This window comes from Oryzias melastigma, linkage group LG9 (genome assembly GCF_002922805.2).
Source record: "Oryzias melastigma strain HK-1 linkage group LG9, ASM292280v2, whole genome shotgun sequence".
NCBI classification, from domain to species: domain Eukaryota; kingdom Metazoa; phylum Chordata; class Actinopteri; order Beloniformes; family Adrianichthyidae; genus Oryzias; species Oryzias melastigma.
This window is the reverse complement of record NC_050520.1, coordinates 15,922,845-15,944,426: the sequence shown is the minus strand read 5'-3', so window position 1 is coordinate 15,944,426 and position 21,582 is coordinate 15,922,845. Positions and strand designations below refer to the sequence as shown.

At 37.5% G+C, this 21,582-nt stretch overlaps 1 protein-coding gene across 2 annotated transcripts in view; it reads right to left on the bottom strand.

The window, feature by feature from the left end:
* Positions 1-4,968: 4,968 nt before the first annotated feature.
* gabrb3 (gamma-aminobutyric acid type A receptor subunit beta3) overlaps positions 4,969-21,582 on the bottom strand; it is a 56,210-nt gene continuing 39,596 nt past the window's right edge. Inside the window, exons 5-11 of one of the 2 annotated variants that reach the window (XM_024278891.2) lie at positions 18,024-18,244; positions 16,162-16,244; positions 15,555-15,692; positions 13,483-13,635; positions 9,214-9,458; positions 8,465-8,545; positions 4,969-5,712 (exon numbers count right to left, since the gene is read on the bottom strand). In XM_024278891.2, the coding sequence (XP_024134659.1) occupies positions 5,365-5,712; positions 8,465-8,545; positions 9,214-9,458; positions 13,483-13,635; positions 15,555-15,692; positions 16,162-16,244; positions 18,024-18,244 (1,269 nt within the window). In that variant the 3' untranslated portion in view covers positions 4,969-5,364. The remainder of the gene's footprint in view (positions 5,713-8,464; positions 8,546-9,213; positions 9,459-13,482; positions 13,636-15,554; positions 15,693-16,161; positions 16,245-18,023; positions 18,245-21,582) is intronic. The other variant, XM_024278892.2, reaches the window with a different exon arrangement.

Genomic DNA, 21,582 nt, shown 5'->3' with positions numbered 1-21,582 from the left:
AGTTTTTTGCCAGTCAATATCTGTTTCCATTTTCTTGACCGCTTCTTCCCTTTTGGGGTCGCGGCGGTGCCGGAGTCTAACCAGGCTACTGAAGGGCGAAGGCGGGGTACACCCTGGACAGGTCGCCAGTCTGTCTCAGGACCCTAATCACACACCCATTCACTCTCACATCCACACCTAGGGGCAATTTAGAGTCACCAATTAACCTATGAAGCATGTTTTTGGACGGTGGGAGGAAGCCGGAGTCCCCGGTGAAAACCCACGCATGCACGGGGAGAACATGCAAACTCCACACAGAAAGGTCCCAGCCGGGAGTCGAACCGGGGCCTTCTCGCTGTGAGGCAAGAGCGCTAACCACTGCGCCACCGTGCAGCCCAATATCTATTTCCTTTTCTTTAAAATGTAAGCCCTCCTCCACCTCTTAGGCTTCATCAGCATTTGGATTCAGGCAAAGTTCCAGTCTAACCTACAAAAAGACTTTTATTGTCGTAGCATATGTATCATTCAATATTTAATTTTGAAACTCCTTATTATTTAGTTTGCTTCCATATTTATCCAATTTGTCTCCAACAGGAAAAGTAACATATTAAATAGATGAACTTTGTTGTAAATTACTGTGTTTAATGAGTTTACAGTCTCACTGAGTTTTTGCTTTGTCGTCTTCTATACATCAGGGGGTTGCACAAATGTTTCGCTGAGCTCCGTGGACTCCTGACAGTTGTTGTCACTCCTACGCGTTGCAAGCCGCTCAACCAAACAGTGCAGATGGAGCGCTGCGGGACGTGTCTGCTGGGAGCTTGTTTTTTTTCTCCTTTTTTTTATATTTATGTTCTGTTCTGTTCCAAACCCTCAAGGCCCCAAGTTTGTTTTTCATGCTGCGTCTTCAAAAAAACAAAATTATTCACATATTCTTTTTCACATAGGTATATTTTTTCAATCACAAATAGGAAATTCTGATGTGTACAGACTAACAAAACAAAGCGAAACAAAACAGCAAGGCCAGAAATCTGTGAGCAAAACAATGGTGACAACATAGCAGTGTGATTAATGTCAGCTGAGAGAAACTGTGCAGCAACGGGGGGTACATCAAATCCCAGGGAGGAACAAAAAAAATCTAAACATGAAGAACGTGCAAGAATGACTCTGTCACTGAGTTTACAACACACATTCCTAAAGAAAGACTGGTAGTTATTACTGCGTGTTGTTTCCTGTAGGGATTTCCTGCTTCCTACAGAAGTGTAGTGTTTGCAGCACAAAGGGCACAAAGACAGAAAAGTGCAAAACGAGAAGGTTTTTGACATGTTTGCTATGCTACTGCGTGTAGATGACTGATGAGAAAACACTGCAAATGGGTAACTTTGCTGCAACAGCATCGTTTTATAATCTCTGCATTTGTGTACTTTGTTTTCTTGTGGAGTACAAAGCAGTAATGCCACTCATGGAAATGAAAACTTCTGCACAGATGTACCCATGAAAGTGCATTGCAATAACTGTCTGATCTTGCATTGGCGCGATATGTTTTTCATTTATATGGGAATTCTAAATCAAGGAATGTATATTTTAGAATGTTGACAGACAATTGTGACATTTTTTTTTTCGCACAAACATCTGCATCATTACAGTCACTTTGCTTAGACTACGGTCACATATCCCAAATTGTTTCTGTGCAGTGATCTAAATCAAAGCCTTTCAGCAAATTTGGTAGGTGGCCAGCATTTGTTATCAGGAGGCGACTGTCGTATTTTCACACACCGCATGACGACCGCACAGGTTTCAAGAAAAAGTTAAAGTACAATAGATGAAATATTTGGAGGTTGTGCAGTGACATGCGGGGATGGCGCCATTATGAGATTGGGCGACAGCTGGAATTGGCAGTTGGTAGCAGCTCTGACTAGACCAGGGGTAGGGAACCCTGGTCCTTGAGAGCCACCTTCCTGCATGTTTTCCAATATATCCTACTCTGGCATGTTCTTATTGGCTGGACACACCTGAACCAGGTAATCAATCATGACACAATTACCTGGTTCAGGTGTGTCCAGCCAATAAGAACATGCCAGAGTAGGATATATTGGAAAATATGCAGGAAGGTGGCTCTCAAGGACCAGGGTTCCCTACCCCTAGACTAGACGATATATAAATGTCTCTGAATGGTTGCTGTCCATTTCAAGTACCACCAACCGCCTGGTAGCTTGGGGGCAAATCAAAAACAGGACATTCTTGACAGTTGCCTGACTGCTGCATCCACATTCATGACCATACCAATGATTTTCAAAAGAATAAAAAAAAAATTCTTTATGATTCTGCCAATGTCTCGCTACTGCGCAGGGGCAGTTGTATTTGTGACCGTAGCCTTACTTGTGGTGGGAAAATTCTGCATGTATAAGACCGGAAACGTATCAATTCAAGTTACAACACTGGGATCTGCATCATCCAAGATCAGAGGTTTGCAACCTGAGGATCCAGAGCCATGTGGGGCTCTTTTGGTTGAAGTAAAATCAAATAATAGTAATTTTTAAAAGTACTAAATCAGCATTGATTTCATTTACATAGAGAAATTTATGGCTGAGGTGCACCTAGAAGTAAGAAAAAAACAGGTTTTTATATCCCCGCTGACATCACATGGCCTTGTTTTCTCAGAATGCATAGATTTCAAGCAAAAGTCACCAAAGACCTAAGGAGAAAATGTCATCTTTGTCTTGAGTTGTTTGAAACCTTTCATAGGAATGGATTTGCTCCACTGGGGTGATACTCTCCGGCACATGGCGTCTTTTATTTTGAAAGGACTTCATATGAAATCCTGTCAAAAGTAAAAAAAAAAAAAAACTTTTTGAAAAATCCCTGTTTCTCTTTACATTTTTTGTTTTATTCAATAAAAAAAATACATTTACTATAAACGTAACAAATCAAAGCAGTATCAAGTTTTCCTAAAGGGTAAATAAAATACTTTGTGGCTTCAACTTGGTTTTGATCATTAAGAAAAAGACCCAATTGGCTCTTTACTGCTAAAGGTTGCAGACCCCTTTCCTAGATGTAGGACCTCTGACCCGACCCAGGAACATGCATCAAGCTGGAGTAACAGTAAAACGGAAAGTTCAGGAACAACAACAGAATAAAATCTGGGACCACCACAAATTATTTGATTTTGTAAACAAGAAGTGGCAAATATTACATTCAGTCATGCTTGGAATGTTTTTTTCATTGAGTAAATATTAGATTTTCCCACCTCATGACAAAAGCTCATGATTTTCTTTTAGTTTTCTATCACCTCTCCTAACAGCGGCTCTGCTGTTGCCCTCACTATCGTCAGCGGTTTTTGCTGAGCTGCTTTCCACCGTGAAGTGTTTGTACGGAGCAGAAACTGTTCACTGCACCGCCCAGCAGGCTGACAGTGTGTTAAAGGTGTTACAGTTATTTTTTAGATTCCTCCAAGATTTTCACAGCTCTAATAACCTGATATTGTGCTACATTTAAGATAGTTCCAGATTTGATCTCAGATATATATTTCCTATATGTCCACGTTTAGGTTATTTAGATTTAAGAAAACCTTCAGGGCTTTTTAGAGCTTAATGCTAACACAGTGTAGCTACAGGATAAGGGCTAATTCTGGCAATTGCATGCATTTTATGTTCCCATATATTTCAGACAAATAATTCCAAACCTAACTCCCAGTCTGACAATATTAATGGAACAACGTGTAGCAAAGATTCATGAACAAAAAAAGATGTATCATTTGTTTGGATCAAAAGCACTTTACTGATTATGTTTGTTTTTTAATTTATTCATTAATGCATACTTTGCTTTTTTCTTCTTTGCAGTTGAATTTTCTGCAAATGCAAATAAAGACATTTGCTTTATTTTATTTTATTTTTTTTTAGAATTCTTCCTAATTTGGTTTTGCTTTGAATAACTACCCAGGCAGCAAGGCCAAGTGGGCCCCAAATAGTTTAAAGGTGGGGAGAAAATGTGGGCCCTGATTGGGTTTGTCCGCAGTTTCTGTGTTTTGTCCACGTTAGCTTAAGTGGGGACTCAGTAGGTTAGCTTGCTATGCTAGCCAGCTGCTTGGTGGACAGCTTAGCGTACTAGCGAGCTCCACTGAAGCATGCTAGCAAGCTCTGCTGTAGCATGCTAGCGATCTCTTCTATAGCGAGCTAGCAAACTCTGCTGTAGCGAGCTAGCAAGCTCCACTGTCCACCAGGTGGCTGGATAGCATAGCGAGCTAACCCACTGAGTATCCACTTACGTCAATGTGGACAAACACATTGGGGCCCACATTTTTAAACCATATGGGGCCCACTTGGCCTTGCTGGCTGGGTATGGTACCTTCTGATAAAGTAAAATCAGCATTTACTTCACCATCTACCTACAAATTTTAATGCCAATGTCCAGAGATGCTGGGAAATGTTAACTAAATGCCTCTAACATCTTGTGGATTCCTATAGGCGTGTAAAACTTAAATATCTCAATGAGTTTTATGTTTATGTTTCTTTGTGATTTAACACTGTTTTATTTTGAAACTAATTACCTTTTTCCCCTTTTGTGTCCTTTAGTTTATTTTCTTCCATGGTAACATCATGGATGGGAGGATGGTCTGTTTTTGACCACTAGAATTAACATATGATACACACTTTTCCTTTTGACATTTCTTCACTTTAACATCTATAGGTTTACAGACAGCGATCGCCATTTTAGGAGGGATTTTCATTTAAAATTGTAAATATTTTTCTTTCTAATGAGTTTATCATAATTTAGTACTTCTGCACCTGTTTCTAAACCCCATAGTCTTTCTTTAAACCGATGATAATTCAACATTTTTAGTTGAGGCAAACTTTGGAGAGAAAAAAGTAAAAATGGAGTTTTGTGAACGAGTCAGCAATAATGGGAACTCCTACAGGAATGCATGGGCAGTCAGAGTGTTAGCAATGTCAGCAGACATGCATGTGGAAATAAAATGCTTTTTTTTTTCCAGAGTAAAGTGGCATGTTTATGTGTCTAAATCTGGTTTAGATAGAATTATGATCAAGTCATCAGGTTTAACCTGCATGTCCATATTCTATGAGTGAATTTAGCATTAATTTGACCTAATAAATGACTGATGCTTTGTTGGATGAGATAACACACCTAAAATAGAAGAATAATCCTGCAGAAATAAAAAAAAGAAAACAGCAATCCACGTCCGGAGTGTCCATACGAGCGTGATTGTCTGCAGACGAGTCCTTGTAAATTCATGTTGTGTAGACATCTCCTTGTTGCACACAGTGAGTGACGGCTTCTTTAGCAAAGTCTGCACTTGCTGAAATAAAAAATGTCAGGTTCAACACATGAAGTCTTCTCTCACTGAAAGAGTTAGATTGAGAAGAGGTTGAGTTAATTGACATAGTACAGCCAGTAGATGAGGTTGAAGAGGGAGAAGACAGAAGGGAAAATGATCCGCGACCATCTGTCGATGCCGTTCACATCCGTGAGATCGGGAATTTTGATTTTCAACTGTGAGGATCGTCTCCGGAGCCGGGTCTTCTTCAGATGTGCGTTCCTGTCCAGGCTGAGGCGGCCTGAATCCTGCGGTGCGCTCTGCTTCCTGTACTGGATCCCAGAGTTGTCAAACACCATGGAGGAGGAGTTGTGAGTCTCACTCAGGGTGGTGGTAATCTCATTACTTCCCACCTCGTTGTGGATCTCCAAGGTTGTCAGCAAAATATTCCCCTGGGAATCGACCTAGGAACAACAGACGGCAGTGGTGTTATAAAATGGTTGAGTGGAGACATGAGCGGTGTGCTTCAGAGCTCCTGGCTGACCACAGCTAACATGCTGTCAGGGTATAACTTCAGAACCAACAGAAGTGGGTTTTCCCAAAGTTCCCACAGACTAAAACTTAAAAATCAGCAAAAATACGTACATTCATGACTAACAAAAATAAAAATGTACTTTAACTAATACTTCTCTCAACAAAAGCTTTTTTATTAAAGGGACCATACCATGATTTTCTTAAACCTTTCAGAGTGAGCTATATCCATATGTATTATCATACGTTACCATTGAAACACTAAAAAACAAATGATCTATGAAATATTAGTTATTTTTCGTGAGTTTTTTCCCACTCTGAAGTAAAACGAAGCCCGCCTGCTGCTGCGTGTGGCTGCCGCCCATTTCATGACGTCATCCCAGAGATTCTGCATTTCTCCAACAAAAACAATCCAAACTTCTTCAAAGATGGATGGACATAGTATATATCTGTCTTTAGTTGGCCCGACCATTGCTACACTGCTTCAAAACACAAACACACGCGGCTTCTGCACGACTGTACCCGACAGGGGGTGGGGGGTCTTAAAGGAGCCGCTCGCCTAAAGTAACAAACTCCTGTTTGATCTGGAATTTATGAAGACAGTTCACCGTTGGAAGATATACAGTATTCTGCATCTAAAATGAACGTTTTTGCTGATCACCTCTAGTTCAGTGGAGAAATTGAGTGTTGGTGTTAGACTGGGGGCAGTGCTGTCAGAGCAGACTCTTCCTGGAGGGGGCGATTCACATCGTGATGATGTCAGTACCATACCACCAGCTTGTTTGTGTGGGTTTGGGAGGGGCTGCTGCTGAGTTTATAGAGGATTTCTCTTAAATGGATGAACAGATCCAAATACCACTTTGGGGTTTTTTATAGAGCGGAATGAACAGTGTAATAAACTTAAAACCTCAAAAAGTAGAATTTTCATGGTATGGCCCCTCTAAGAAAAATCAAAAATACAAGATGGACACAAGGATGGAAGAAGAGGAAAAGTGACATAATGTTCTGGATGAGAGGAAGTGACGACATTCATGAAAACCAAGGACACAAAGCTCCAACAAATTCAGCAATTTTGATGTTTGACATTTTCTGAATAACACAATGGTCCCTCGCTGAACTGTGTTTCATCTATTGAGGTCTTAGTGTTTCGGGGATTTTTTTTGTGCAATTTTGCATGCTATTTTAAAATTTGCCGCACACGCGGTTAGCATTCTGACTGGCCGTAGACTTTGTTAATTAATCTCCTCCGTGCTGTGTCTCCTGTAGAGAATGCGTTCAGTTTTTACATTTTGATCATGATCAAATCTTTCTTTTCCTTCTTTAATGCTGGACATATTTCTGTATGAATGTTTGAACTTTGAAAGTTAAAAAAAAGAGAGAAAAAGAGCAAAAATGTTCATGTCTGTCTGAGAAAAGAATATAAAGTGTCTAGTGAGGAGTTTTACCGCCTTAAACATCTCGAAATATTGTTAAAACATAAAGTTGACTGATGGGATTCACCTGTTGCAGGTCATGCAACTCTCAAAATAAATAAGGGAACCCGTACACGATATGAAAATTAGTTCAAAACAGGTAAAATAAAGCATCAATTAAAAAATATGCTTTTTTAGCAGGTGACTTTGGGGACCATATTACTTTACCTAACAACATTGCAGAACAAAAAAATGTTAATTAGCAGGAAGTTCTCCAAGTCCATGCTTGACTGTTGCTCCAATTTTTATTTATTATTTGTTTGCTTGACTCCAAGCATTTAAAGAGACATGCCTCCAAAGGTTCTTCTTTTGCCTCATCATTATCCAGAATATCTGCTATTTAAAGCATAAAACAGATTTTTTTTGTCAAATGTGAGACAAACATTTTTTTATCAACAGCATCTTTCTCATTGGACTTCTCTACAAAAGCTTTCTTTCTAGTGGAAACATGAACTCTAATCTAGCTCACCTTTCTTTTTATGACTTACTGATTGAATTCCGATTGAGCCTTCTGAGGAATTTACAATTTTAGTCAAAAATCATATCCAGTACAGAAGCCATGTTTTATTTCTGAGCTGAAACAGTTCTACAGTCTTTTCTTCTTTAATGCATCTTGACCACTTGCAAAAATAAATATTAAATATTGATTAAGATACAGGAACAATCTTTAGTGTAAATTTAAAATATTTTTGTAAAGCAAATTGTCTTTCTTTGTGCTCTTGCCAACAGTATGCCAGTCGGGACACACTTTAAAATACTTTAACCAGTGAGTTTCTCTATGTTGAAAACAAAAAAAGGGGGATCTTCTAGTTTCTTAGACTTAAAAATGACAGGTTGTGGAAGACTGCTTTTTATAGTTTTTTGTGATCTTTAACAGAAAAAAAACAGGGTTGACTGAATATTTTTGGATAGTATTGAAACCTCAACCTCACAAATATCGAGAGGGTTTCCACACATTTAAGTGTGGTTTGAGGTGGAATTGCAGGTTCAAACACAGAGAAGTACTGAAAACACAACATGAAAAAAAAAACATGAGTAATAATGGAAAAACATGAATAATTATGTTTTTTCCATTATTAATAATGGATAACGGTGCAATGAAGAACAATGATATGATGTTGGAGAAGACGAGGTAAAGTCGTGTCCTTTTGCAGGTCAATGGAGTCAAGATGGTTTCACAAACTGGACACAACGGATGGAGACAAACACTCACCCGCTGTGAGTGACGACGCCCTTGTACCTGATTGGACTGTTTAAGGGATGAAAACTTGCAATTGACTCCTTCCAGAAAAGACTACCCAGAAGACAGAAAGACAGAGGCTTTTGTCTGAGCTTTACTAAAGAGTTTGCAGAGGAAGCAGAAAGCCTGAATGTCATGATCCGTGTCGATCCTCTCAGCCGGTAAAATAGCAAAAGTAAATCAAAGAAATGATAAAAAATCAGACTTTCGACCCTAACAACACAACTTTAGTTGAAAACTGAAAATTGAGGGAGCAGTAAACAAGGATGTAAACCATGAACCAACAAACAGACCTCAAACCAGCTTCTCTGATTTTAATTTTTAAAATGCAAGAAAATAAAAAAGTGACATTTTTGTACCTAGTTTGTTATTTTCACTGCAGCTAAAAACTTAAAATCGAAAGTTTTAAATAATACTTTTTAATCTCCAGCTGTAAAGATTATTGTAAGACTGAAATTAAGAGTAACGTGTTTTAATGCCAGAATTAAAAATGCCATATACAGTACATATCAGGTATACAAACAATACTTTTAATTCTTTTAATTTAAGAATTGATTACTTTCCTTTCATGTATTTCTAGTTTGTGCAAAAACAAAGCAGATATTGACAGCACAGAGAAAATTCAACGGCTTCTGTCACTTTAAGAAGCAGTCGGCCTCTGTGGTTTGACCACCGAGTAACAAATGTGTATCAGCTTCACAGTGTTATGCTGTTATTCTCACCTTAGGTTTTTCATACTTGCTGCGCTCATTGTTAGCCTTCAGCGCCTTCTCGGCCAGCTTCTTCTGCATCTGAGGGCCTCGTCCAAAGAAGATGTAGTTGACAAAGGCATATTCCAGCAGAGCCAGGAAAACGAACACGAAGCAGCCCATCAGGTACATGTCAATAGCTTTGACGTAGGGGATTTTGGGCAGCGTCTCCCTCAGATGGGTGTTGATGGTTGTCATGGTCAGCACAGTGGTGATCCCTGAAGGCGAGAGAAACGTCTGAATCATTGACTGTAAATGAGAACTGGACTGAGTGACCCCTCCCCCTTACATTCCAAACAGGAAGTAGACTTCTAGTGAGAAAGAATCACTCCGTCAATAATTTTGTCAGAAGAACCATTCTTCTTCAAGACAGATTCTTCCAAACCCAATTCTAGTGGTGTTGCCTTTCAATAAGCTCACTCTTGATTGGTGGAAGTGGTTGCCATAGAAACATTGGCTCAGACCGACCTGAACCAGCCGTTGCATAAAAACAATTTCTGGTTCCAACATATAGTAATGTCTGTTTTGCAAAAAAATGGCAAGTGAAATAGGGATGTGCATTGGCACTAGTCTGGCGATATGATACCTATCACGATATGCATCTCACGATACGATACATATCGTGATATATCCCAAGACCCGCATAAGTAAACATGTATTTCACCTCTCATCACCATGATGTTTGCCTTTTTTCAGAGCGTTGTGCACATCACTTCGGTCCATTAGGTTGCTGAACTAGAATCTGTTGCTGTGAAGTTCAGTAGAACTTTAGCCAGCTTCACCGAAAGCATTTTGACAGAGCTCCGTGCATTAGCAGCTTCACTGCTTCACTCATTCTTATCTGATCCCGCTTAGAAGCGCCGCAATCCACGTTTACACATGATACTACAACGTGGAACAGAGTTTCAGTTTGGTTCCCGTCCCAAGTCAAAAACTAAGTACTACATGTTTCATACCCACAAAAACCGTGAGGGTGAGTGAGCCTTTAACACAAGCTGGTTCTCCTGAGATCTTGTTGTTGTTTTGGTTGGAGTGTAGAGCTGCTCAAAGAGGCTCAGTGTGCAGTGCTGCTAACCAGCGGTCGGGAATTTAGGTGGAAAATAAAAAAAGACGCTGAACTACATTTGCTATGTTTAAATAATTAATAAAACATCGTGTCAACATTTTGAATCGATCACAAAATGAACACCCCTAGAGTTAATTGACTTCATTTGGTCAGAACCAGAAGTTAGTCATTTTCTATGAATAAAATCCCACTCACTCGGTCCAGTTTTCAAATACTGTCCATGATCTGAAAGAATTTTGGAATCATGAATGAAATACTCCACTCGTCATGTCAGATTACAGAGTGACTCATCTGATTTCTCTGCAGGTGAAGATATGTGGCATTATGAGAGGAATGAACATCCAGCTTAGACAGGCAGAAAAGACTCCACCATATGTTCTACAACTCATGCTGCTTACCACGAGCTCAGCATATACACAAGAAGCTGAAGAGCAGGCTGAATAACATGCACCATCAACGAATATTGTGCTGTCTGTGCATCCCCTGGAAGGTTCAGCAGTGTGTCTATTTTTGTTTATTCAGGATAACATAATTAAAACAAAAAAATCTGCACTGTAAGTTAAGGAAACTCTGATGTTTTTTTTCTAGATGACAAGGAGACAGACAGGAAGGTTAGAGTTAAGGATTCCAAATGAAAATATAGTGCTTCAAATGCACTCAGTGGTCCTAATACATCATATCAATCATTGTTGTCTTTATACATACTTGTATTAAAAGTAGCAATATTTAGGCCACTCCAAAATGAAACGTAAAAGAAACTCACAAAAACCTTAATCCAAAAAAAGTTTGATTTCCACAGTGGTACTATATCAATTCCTAGCTCCATTGACTCCACAGTCATAAATATGTTTGTCTACATTAGGATGTCAGACTGAACCAAATCGTGCATTTTGTGGTAAAGCACCAAAGTTAGTACCCTTCTTTCAGAAAAGCATGTTAGCCACGAAAAAAATGAAAAAATGGTGGACAATTGTAAAGATGGCAGCCATACAATCAACTGTTACAATTTTTTTATGTCTACATATAGTATACAATATATGTATATGTGTATGTATATTGCATTGCAAACTCCCAATTATTTGAATAACCGGCTCCACTTGAAAGTGTGATTCTGCAGACATTTTTTCCAAGGCCTTTTTTTTTGTAAAAGAGCCAGATTGATTTCATCTTGATGCATGATTTTCTTACACAGGCAGTTCTTGGAGAGCTGAATGAGGATTTTTATTAACCAGCTGAGGCTCATTTTATAGCCGACTCGTGAGCTCAGAATTACACGATTAGTGGACTTGAAGCCTCCAGAAAATTTCCACTTATGGGGCTGTGAATACCACAAGCCAGCGTCATTTGCACAGACTCTTCTTGTAAACAAAACCCTGCATTAATGGACCATTAGTTTTAGTTCCACAAGTCAGGGGAAAGTGTGAGACTGAGCATTTTTACGACACCGCAGGACAACAGCCTGAAACTGAATAAACAAGGCTGTTTTGGATTAATACTCACCAAATTCAGTGAGACTAAGATGGAAGAAGAACCCACCAGTATTGATTTACATGTGCAGGGGAAGAAGATGTAAATAATCTACCGAAATGGTAGATTTTATAAATATTGCTTCAGCCTCATTTACTTCACGCTCTCAGCCATTCGTACATAAAAATCATGGGTGCAAAATATACAAAGAGAAGAAAAAAATGTCTTGTAAATAAGGGAAAACCTTTAGGATTTTCTGAACAAATTTCTTAGATGTGCAATGTTTTGAATGTTCAACAAGTCAACATTTAAAAATGTGTTTGCTGAGCCTTAGAGTGATCCCACTCCTACTGCTTTAAAGTAGGGGTGTGTTTTGGAAAGTACCTGGAGATACGATACATATCACAATACATGTATCACAATATGATACTTGAATATACCGGAACAATTTTTCACTTTTTTGAAGAGTATGACTTAGAAAAAACTGAGTCATACATGTCTTATAACAAAAACCAAAATGCTGACTGAATGTGCTGTGCTACCAACTAGCTGCTAAGATTTTAGGTGGAAAACAAACGTAAGATACTGAAGGATGCTCACAAACAATGAATTAAAATATTGTCTTGTCCCAGTTTTAAACTAATACAAGTATCGCCAAATAAAATATTGCTATATATCACAGAATCAGTTTTTTTTTTTAACCATACCCCTACTTTAAAGTATTAATTTCTGTGAAACTTGACAGTCTTTTTTTATTATGAAATTACATTCATTTCCGGTTCCAGTGGATGCATTTTTTTCCTTTCAGAATTCTGTTTCTGTCTTGAGCTTTATTTGTAGTACGTCTCTAAAGGACTGGTTCTCAAACAAAATTTAGTATAAAAATTGATCTGATAAAAGCTGCTTCTCGTTTATTTATTTTTTTTACTATCACGAATCTGCATAAAAAACAATACATTTGCATGTGTTACAACAAAATTTGTAACAAAGCAGTGAGGAAGCATAGTTGTGTGCCTAATGAGTGTGTTAAAGTGTGATGCAGAGAATGCATTTGCTTTCTTTAATAAAGTTTTATAACCCCGTAGCCCAAAGAGAAACATAAATAACCTCCAACTGATGTGACAGCAGCCACAGGAGCCAGACTCATGAGCTTTCAGGTTTCAGGGTCTAATACTCAGCTGTGCTTCCTAAGTAAAAAAAAAGTGTCAAGTTTGACCTCGTGATGTCAAATTTCCTGACTTTGTACAGTAGTTTTAGTAGCAGCCAGGTCTACACTCATTTGTACTTTGGCATTAGACCCCCAACCTGACATGTTTAATTCTTTTTTTTTAGGGAGTTGCTGATTTCACTAAAATGTCTCATACATTGAGCAAATTTTTTAGAAAGAGTGAGGCCACCAGTTAAAAGAAATCTCACTAAGTCTAAATCAGTCAAGGATGTTTGTGCTCTGATATTCAAAGCTCCCTCTTTCTCTCCCACACTGTCTACCATCACTGTATCCATTCCAGGCCAAGAAACAGCATCTATATATGCAATAACACTAAAAAAATTCCAAGTAAAAACATTTTTTAAATCAAATTCTAAATAAGAAAAGATTTGGAAAATAGTTTTTTTTTATATACTGTGTGTTACATTCATGCATACATTTTTTTTCTCTAAAACCTGCTGACTTTTTTGTGCTGTATTTCACTGCATGGATCCCATCCTACCTAATGCAACTCTGGCAGCTGAGGCGTCATAATTTATCCAGAATGACACCCATGATAGGATGGTGATGAGGATGGAGGGCATGTACGTCTGCAGGATGAAGTATCCGATGTTTCGCCTCAGCTTGAAGCTCAGAGACAGTCGAGGGTAGGCACCTGCAGGGAGAGGTGGAGGATAATTTTAGAGAAATGAAACGTTTTTGTTACATCAAAATACTTTGACTTTCTTGAACCTCAGCTGATAAAACTCGATTCTTTTACTCAGCATGATAATCAAGTCATAATTAGCTTTAATAACAACTTTTGCACAACATTAACCATGATCCTACCTGGAATGAATTCAGCTGTGAAAAGAATTTGCTATTTTCTCACGTATTTCCCACTTTCTACACCCTGTCACATAAATAAATTATGTGGCTTTAATGTCTCCACTCATCGAGAGCTTGAAAAAACAAGTATATCTGCCTCTCCAATGCTGATGGAGGTAAATTATTCCAATATATCAGAAATATAGGGGTGTCCTACAAATTGTTTAACACTTTTCAACTCAAATCCAGGATTTTTGAAAGGTCAAAGAAGCTGTATATTATTTGTTGACCACTAGTCTCCTAAACTTTTATATTGTGTTTGGGTCAAAACTGACCTGTTTTCAAGTATGAAAATGGGTCAATTTTGACCCCAACACAATAAAAAGGTTAAATTGGAAAACAAGAAAACATGTATTTTCATGAAAAAACAATGTCACCAACCAATGGTTTAATCTGACAAATGATCTAATCTTAAAAAAATGTAAAGTCTTACATTAAAAAAACTGGAATGTCTATCCTTATCTTAAACACACTAGACGTATCAATAAAGGAAAATTAATCCACAGGTACTAACATATTAAATCCCCAAACGATGGATGTATTCATTTATATGAAAAAGAAAGATAACATTTAGTGATCTGTCGCTACATATTTCACACTTTTTAAACAATAAGAAGTAGTTTCCTTATTTGGAAATATAAGAACCCCTAATGTAAAGCTACGCTCACAACGCCTTTGGCAACATGCATACGAACAACCACTTTCAATGATAAGACAATGTAAATGTCAGTAAATGCGCTTTTAGGGCTCTCGCCGTTACGCATCACTACACAAGCTTCTATGACCGCTTTCGGGATCTACATACAAAATGAGCGGCCATTGATTAGTTTATTTGTTCCCGGAATTCTGTGACACCAAGCCTTTCATTTATATCGGATTAGAGCTGTGAAAGAAAAAGCCTGGAGCAAAATTCAACAGATTTGAACCACTTTGCGCATCATCGCATTTAAGATTGTGCGTTTATCGCATTTAAGAATGTTTGTTTATCTTATTCAAGAATGCAAGTCATCGCATTTAACAATGTGTGTTCAACACATTCAAGAATGTGTGTTTATCTCATTTAAGAATGTGCGTAATCGCATTAAAGAACATGCGTTTATCGCATTAAAGAACATGCGTTTATCGCATTAAAGAATGTGCGTGCAACGCATTCAAGAATGTGCGTTTATCGAATTAAACATTGTGCATTTATCGCATTCAAGATTGTGCGTTTATCGCATTAAACATTGTTCATTTACCGTATTCAAGATTGCACGTTTATCGCATTCCAGATTGTGCATTTATCGCATTCAAGAATGCCAGTTTTTCGCATTCAAAAATTGTCATTTATCTCATTCAAGAATGCGCGTCATTGCATTTAAGATTGTGCGTTTATCGCATTCAAGAATTCCCTTTTATCGCATTAAACATTGTTCATTTACCGTATTCAACATTTTACGTTTATCGCATTAAATATTGTGCATTTATTGCATTAAAGAATGTCTGTTTATCGCATTCAAGAATGTGCGTTTATCGCATTAAAGAATGTCTGTTTACCGTATTCAAGATTGTGCGTTTATCGCAATCAAGAATGTGCGTTTATCGCATTCATGAATGTCTGTTTATCGCATTTAAGATTGTGCGTTTATTGCATTCAAAAGATTTGTGTTTATCACACTCAAGAATCAGTGTCACATGCGTTTATCGTGTGAGCGTAGCATAGCATACCGGTGGAAAAGACCACGTTCCTGGAGACCAGTTTGTAGTCGACTATAGAGAACTGAGGGAGCTCAATGCGAGTCACGCCGGTCACAGCAGTGTCTCCTCCTTTCCAGTAGAACTCAATGTCATCTGTTGTGTAACCATCTATGAGGAAACAAGGAGAGGGTGTCACAAATAGAGATTTGCAGCAAAATGCATCATATTTTTTCCCAGCTACATTGCAAAAACCAATCAACAACAGATTTACAAAAAGCTATTTGTGAATGTTTGAGGGTGACTTTTGACAAGTGCTGAGATCCCAGAACTGTCAATAGTTTTGTGGCACCACAGAGGGTCAAAGATGTCATAATGACTGATGATGCAAGTGCAATCCCTGACGTGATTAACGGGGGAAATCTCTTTTTGCTTAAAATGTGTGGATGAAGTCATTTTAGGTGTGGAGGCGTGCACAGAGTCATTTTTCTGAGATATGACAAATGGAAAAATTCTAATCTATGCAGCAACCTGTACAGTTTCAAGACGAGGCGTGGCACAGCTTCATTCCTATTTTGGGGAATCAGTAAATAAGGCTTTGTGCTCTATTGCTGTACAGAGCTCAAGATGTGGAACTTACAGCTTTCGATTTCCAGAGTGCAGTTCTGCTCATCCAGCGGGTACCGCCTCAGATCCATCATGCAGGCGGCAGTTGTTGTGATTCTGCATCAGGACATAAACAATAGTAAAGAAAGGTCAAAAACTTATAAAGATCCAAATCTATTTTGCGAACTCAAGAAGTCATACATCTATACAGTAAAGATGTGATTTGTAGGTCAAAACATAGTCCAAGGAATACGTCACATTCATTCTGAATTTTTTTTTTCTTTTTTTATATTATTTGTTTGGGAAAAACTTAAATAAACGTGTCTTTCATGTTGTAATACTCAAATGCTAAATATGTCAGTATAAATCTCTTCTGTGCATTGTGCCTGAAAACAGTATGATAACTGAACATTTATTGATAGCAAAAGAGTCTATGAATCAAACTACCTAAAAAAGCTGGTTAAAAACAAACTCCAAACATCTTTTAACCTATTTTAAAAGTGTTCCCGATGGTCTTTTTCTTATGAGTATGCTGTTTTTGGCAAAATAACAATCTGGATCAAAACTGTACAGCTATCCAGCTGTACAGTTTTGATCTGACCTTTTGTCATCTGCTCACGTTTCACAACGATTTGACTAAAGAAATACTCAAAATAATATTTTCAACTTTATTTAATCATCAGATATTTGCTATATACCAACACGTCACTGGTCTGTTTCCAGGTATCACAGGTCCAGACAATGGTTCACATATTATAGGTGTGAAGCAGGATTAGAGTCAAATCTGACAAAGTTCACGGAAAGAAACAGCTTGGTGCCTGCAGTGGTGCACAGGCTACAAGCTGTAGAAATAAATCTGATTCTTACTTATCTGTTAATAGACTAAAAAAGTGAATGATTTAAAGACTGTAATGCAGTTGATGAATGCCACCTTCACACAATATGATTACGTTTAAAATCCTAGTAATTTGTCCTGTTATAACAGTGAAAAATGCCCCAGTTGGGAAAAAAATGAAAACGTTTTTATGCGAGTATAGCTTTTACTGTATTATATCCAAGTGATTTTATGGATTTATGAAACAAGTGAAACAAATGATGTCTTCTCATAGGGAAGATAGAAAATATGAACCTTTGTAGAATACATTTTTATAATACTGAAAGAGTGTATTTTAATAGGACTTAAAGGTGGTATTTTTGAATTGTGTAACTTTAAGGGTGAATTGACGTTTTGACCTGCAGACACACAACTGCAGCTCACATTTCACTTCACATTTATTACATTAAAATCACTTAAAATCAGTCAATCAAATCAATCAATTAAAATTAGACCCTGCATTTGCAACAGGGTTCAAACACATTAACAACTGATCTATACTTGGGGACGTCCTAAGATAAAGAGAACAAAAATAAAGAGAAGACATTAGTATCCCTCGGGACCCCTCAGTGTCCAGTGCACTGACAGTAAACTAATTTTCTGTATAACCTACATTTTTGTATTTGATCCCATATTGATTATGTTTAATCTTAAGACTTGATTTTTTCAAATGTTGCTGTAATTGTAAAAAAAAAATCTCCCAACAAAAGACCAGAACATTATACAACATTCCCTAGTGTTTTTTATATATATATATATATTATTGATATTTATGTTGTCATTTCTATTATGTCAGTAGAATAAGCTTTTTAAGTGTGTCTGGTCCTGGTCTGGAAAATGTGTTCCAGATTATCAGGGAAACAACTCTAGTTCACTTAAAGCAAACCAAATGTGTCCAGTCTAAATACACCCTAACAAACTCCATAACTAAGTCAATTTTACATTCTGCTTTTAGGTGCATTTTTATACTACTATTGTTGCACAAAGAAAAAAAAAAAAACAGTATCCATTAAATCTCTTACCTGAGCCCATAGAGAACCGTGCCATCCGGATGGAGCCGAATCATTCGGTTCTTGACCGTCACACCGTGCACAAAAGACTTCTTGTCATTGAGGAAGTAGGTGTCTGGAACCCAGAGCTGGTCTGCCACTCTGTTGTCCAGAGTCAGGTTGAGCGGGATCCCCAGATAGGCCAGCCTCTTATCCCTCCAGTATTGTTGGAAGTACATGGTTAGTGTGTAGTCCTGTGGGGTAAGAGGCATGAGTCATGTAGGTGATAGCTTTAAGAAACTTTGCTGTCTTTCTGGTACATTTTAAAGACTCAAGCTGAAGGCAAACAGAAGGTGATCAAGCCTTATAAGTGCATCCAGCTTGGATCAGTATGTATATGTGTGTGTGTGTAGCATTTATACCAAATATGAACGAAATATAGCTGAAGCTAAAAATCTGAATAGATGAATGGTTTTCTAGAGCATGGGTCAAAGACCATTTGATTCCCAGGCCTGTAGAACCCATTTGTTCTGTTTTTGTCATAGGTCCTTAAACTTCGTGAAAAAAAATCACACATGTATGTATGTATAATTAAAAAATAATCTCAAACAACAGGCATCACTGCACATATCAGAGCAGCACTGACTACTTTTCCATGCGAGGGTGTTTTCTCACTAATTGTAAGACACAGCGCCACAGGCATCAATGATTTACTCTATTTTTATTTTCCAATGCAAGTTGATCCATCAAACTGAAAAGCTTTCCGGTCCTTTAGTGGAGCTCTTTACAATCTATCTGGGCTTGTTCTGCTGACTTGTTTTTAAATAAATAAGCTGGTCCTGGGAAATGATGAAAGAAAAACAAACTGAAAATGTCACCACAGGAAATATCACAATATGTAGGAAAATGACACAATAAATGAAATCTATAAGCTTGTTTCGTGATTTCTGCTTTTCTATAAAAACACAAACTGTAAGGTTTTGTTAATTCTGATGCAGAAGAAGAAGAAGTGTCCTCTGACAAGACTGTCAGCCGTTCATTCCTTCAATTATCTCCAAGACTTTAGTTGATATAAAAGCAATGTGTTCCAAAAAAGAAAAAAAAAACCTGTCAACCTCTTGGTGCAGATGGAGCTGTTCTTTTTCTTTTTCTTTTTTTGAGATATTCTTTCACCCCTCCCTGTTCTCTCCTCTGCGAACAGAAGACGGCGGCCCACATACAGCAGAGGTGTGAGCGCATGAATCAGCTTTATGCAACAGCTCTTCCACTCCGGAGATGGAGCTCATCTGAAGCGCGCTCACGGCTCGTATGGACCACAGCTATCTTAGTCTCTGTGAGATCTTTAGATCCCACAGAAGAAGCTCACCTTCAATGCCAAGAACGTCTCAGAAACAAAGCTGCACCACATCAGTCCACTGTTCACACTGCGCTGCACGCCCACCTGCTCCACTCAACACAGGAATCTATTCCAGGCTTCACCCAATCCCCGGCTGTGGCTGTCAGCCTGTGGGAGCCACACTGGAGGGCAGTGTTGGCAGTTTATATGCAGTCAAAGTGCTTAAAAAGAATCAAATCATGTCACAATTCTGCAACTGTGCAGTCAACCAACAAGTAAGCATTTTTATTAATGATCATATTTATTGATTTAAAGTTTGTGTAATGAGTAAGACCAGTCAAAGAATAAAAAAAATCCCCTTAACTGTTATTTTTACATGCATTTAAAAAAAAACAAAAAAAAAACATATTAAAATATATCCAAAGTAGTGACATTTTATTTTGGGAAAACATTGCTGTAGTTTTGCTCAAATGTCAGACAAATCCCCAAATTTGGGTAAAACCTTCCCTGGGTTTCTCAGACATAGCTTGCATTTGTACGGTGGCCCTTAAGTGTCCAGATTCCAGATTCTATTTTTCTTTTTTTGTCTCCAAGAAACTTTAATTATTCAACACTTTCTGACAAATCTCACCATTTTAAGCTTAAAGAAATGTAATTCAAGAAAAGTTTGAGGGGTTTACGGTGATGCACTTGTAATTATTTTCACAGTCCACAAAAAAAAAAGACAAAAAGAAAGGAAAGGTGAGTCAGTATTCTTTTTACATGCCTGGAACTATAGACAGATTAAAAATATGTTGATTCATAATCAGAATACATATGAAAAACACTGGAGGGTGCTTACACGAATTTTGAAAATTTTAAGCGGTGGAGATTGTTTTACAATCAAATAAATATGTAAAAAAAAGCTTTAAATTGCACTAATTTTTCCCTATTATTTATTAATTATATTTAAATTACTTCCACACTTCATCAGAAAAAGTAAAGATACATTTTTTGCTTTTTTTCTGTTTAAAAACAGAAATAGTAACCAAATTATATCAGCTTTTTAAGATTTATCTGAGATGTGACTGTGCTTTACAGCTTCTTTGATCCAGAAGGATTTTAAGTTTCATATAAGTACAACTTAAGAAAGATTTAACAAGAATGGCTCACTTGGAAACACTCATCTCATAGGTTGAACGACAGGCTGAATCTGAGAGCAGCAGACCGACTAATAAATGCAATACAAACAATTCTTTAACCATGGTACCAAAATGAGTGAATCAAAGTTTTCCAAATAATAAAAGACTGATAGGATAAGACACACAGACAAGTCAACTTGAAATTTAAGAGAGGCTATAGGGACTCCTTTTTTTTATTTATTTATTTTATTTTATTTTTTTTATTAAAGTCCACAAAAAGTTGTATTGGGGTCTTTAGATTTTCTAGAGATGTTAACTCCTCCTAATATTTTTGACTCATGACATTTTGGGTAAAGTACAAATAATTTCTTTTTGTGTAATTTTTTTTTAGAACAACAAATATTTTCTCTGAAAAGATATTTAAAGTCCTAAAGTATAATGTTGTTAGTTAAAATTAAAAAAGAACATAGATACTACAGAACTATAGGATGTCCTTAGAAATTTACCTCTGAATTGTGGGCGGGACAGTGGTGCGCTTGCCTTAGTTTCCCATCATCCCTTTGTTCACAGTCTCTCCTGCTAGCTTACAGCCCCTCACACCTCCAACCTAACATTAGTGGTGCAACAAGAACAGTTAGCGATATTGGAGCTATGTAGCTGTAGAGTTTTGAGCCGGATACTAGTTTAAATGTAGAAAACAAAGACGTTTATGGATCTATTTGTCTACAAGTAGATCAGAATGGAGTGGAGCAGGGAGCTTGTGGGCTCTGATTATAGCTTCTGTCACAACTACAACCTTTTTCCAAGTTCATTTTTTCCATCTGCTCTTGATTCACGACAATTTGACTACAGAAATACACAAAAACTCAAATTAAATTTTTCTATTTTAATCCAAATTTTCTTCATATATGTACAAATCTGCAGAAAAATGCTGCAAGAACAACCTAAAAACTCCAAAAACATCATTTTCGTTGGAGTGGGTCTTTAAATAAAGGTTATGAAAACACATTCTACACTGAATGTTTTAACATGTATTTACAATTCTGAGTAAAATGGGCTGAAGATTACTTATACAGTAAAAAAAACAATCAGTCTACAAAAACACAGCTGCACTTTACAGAATTGCACCACTTGA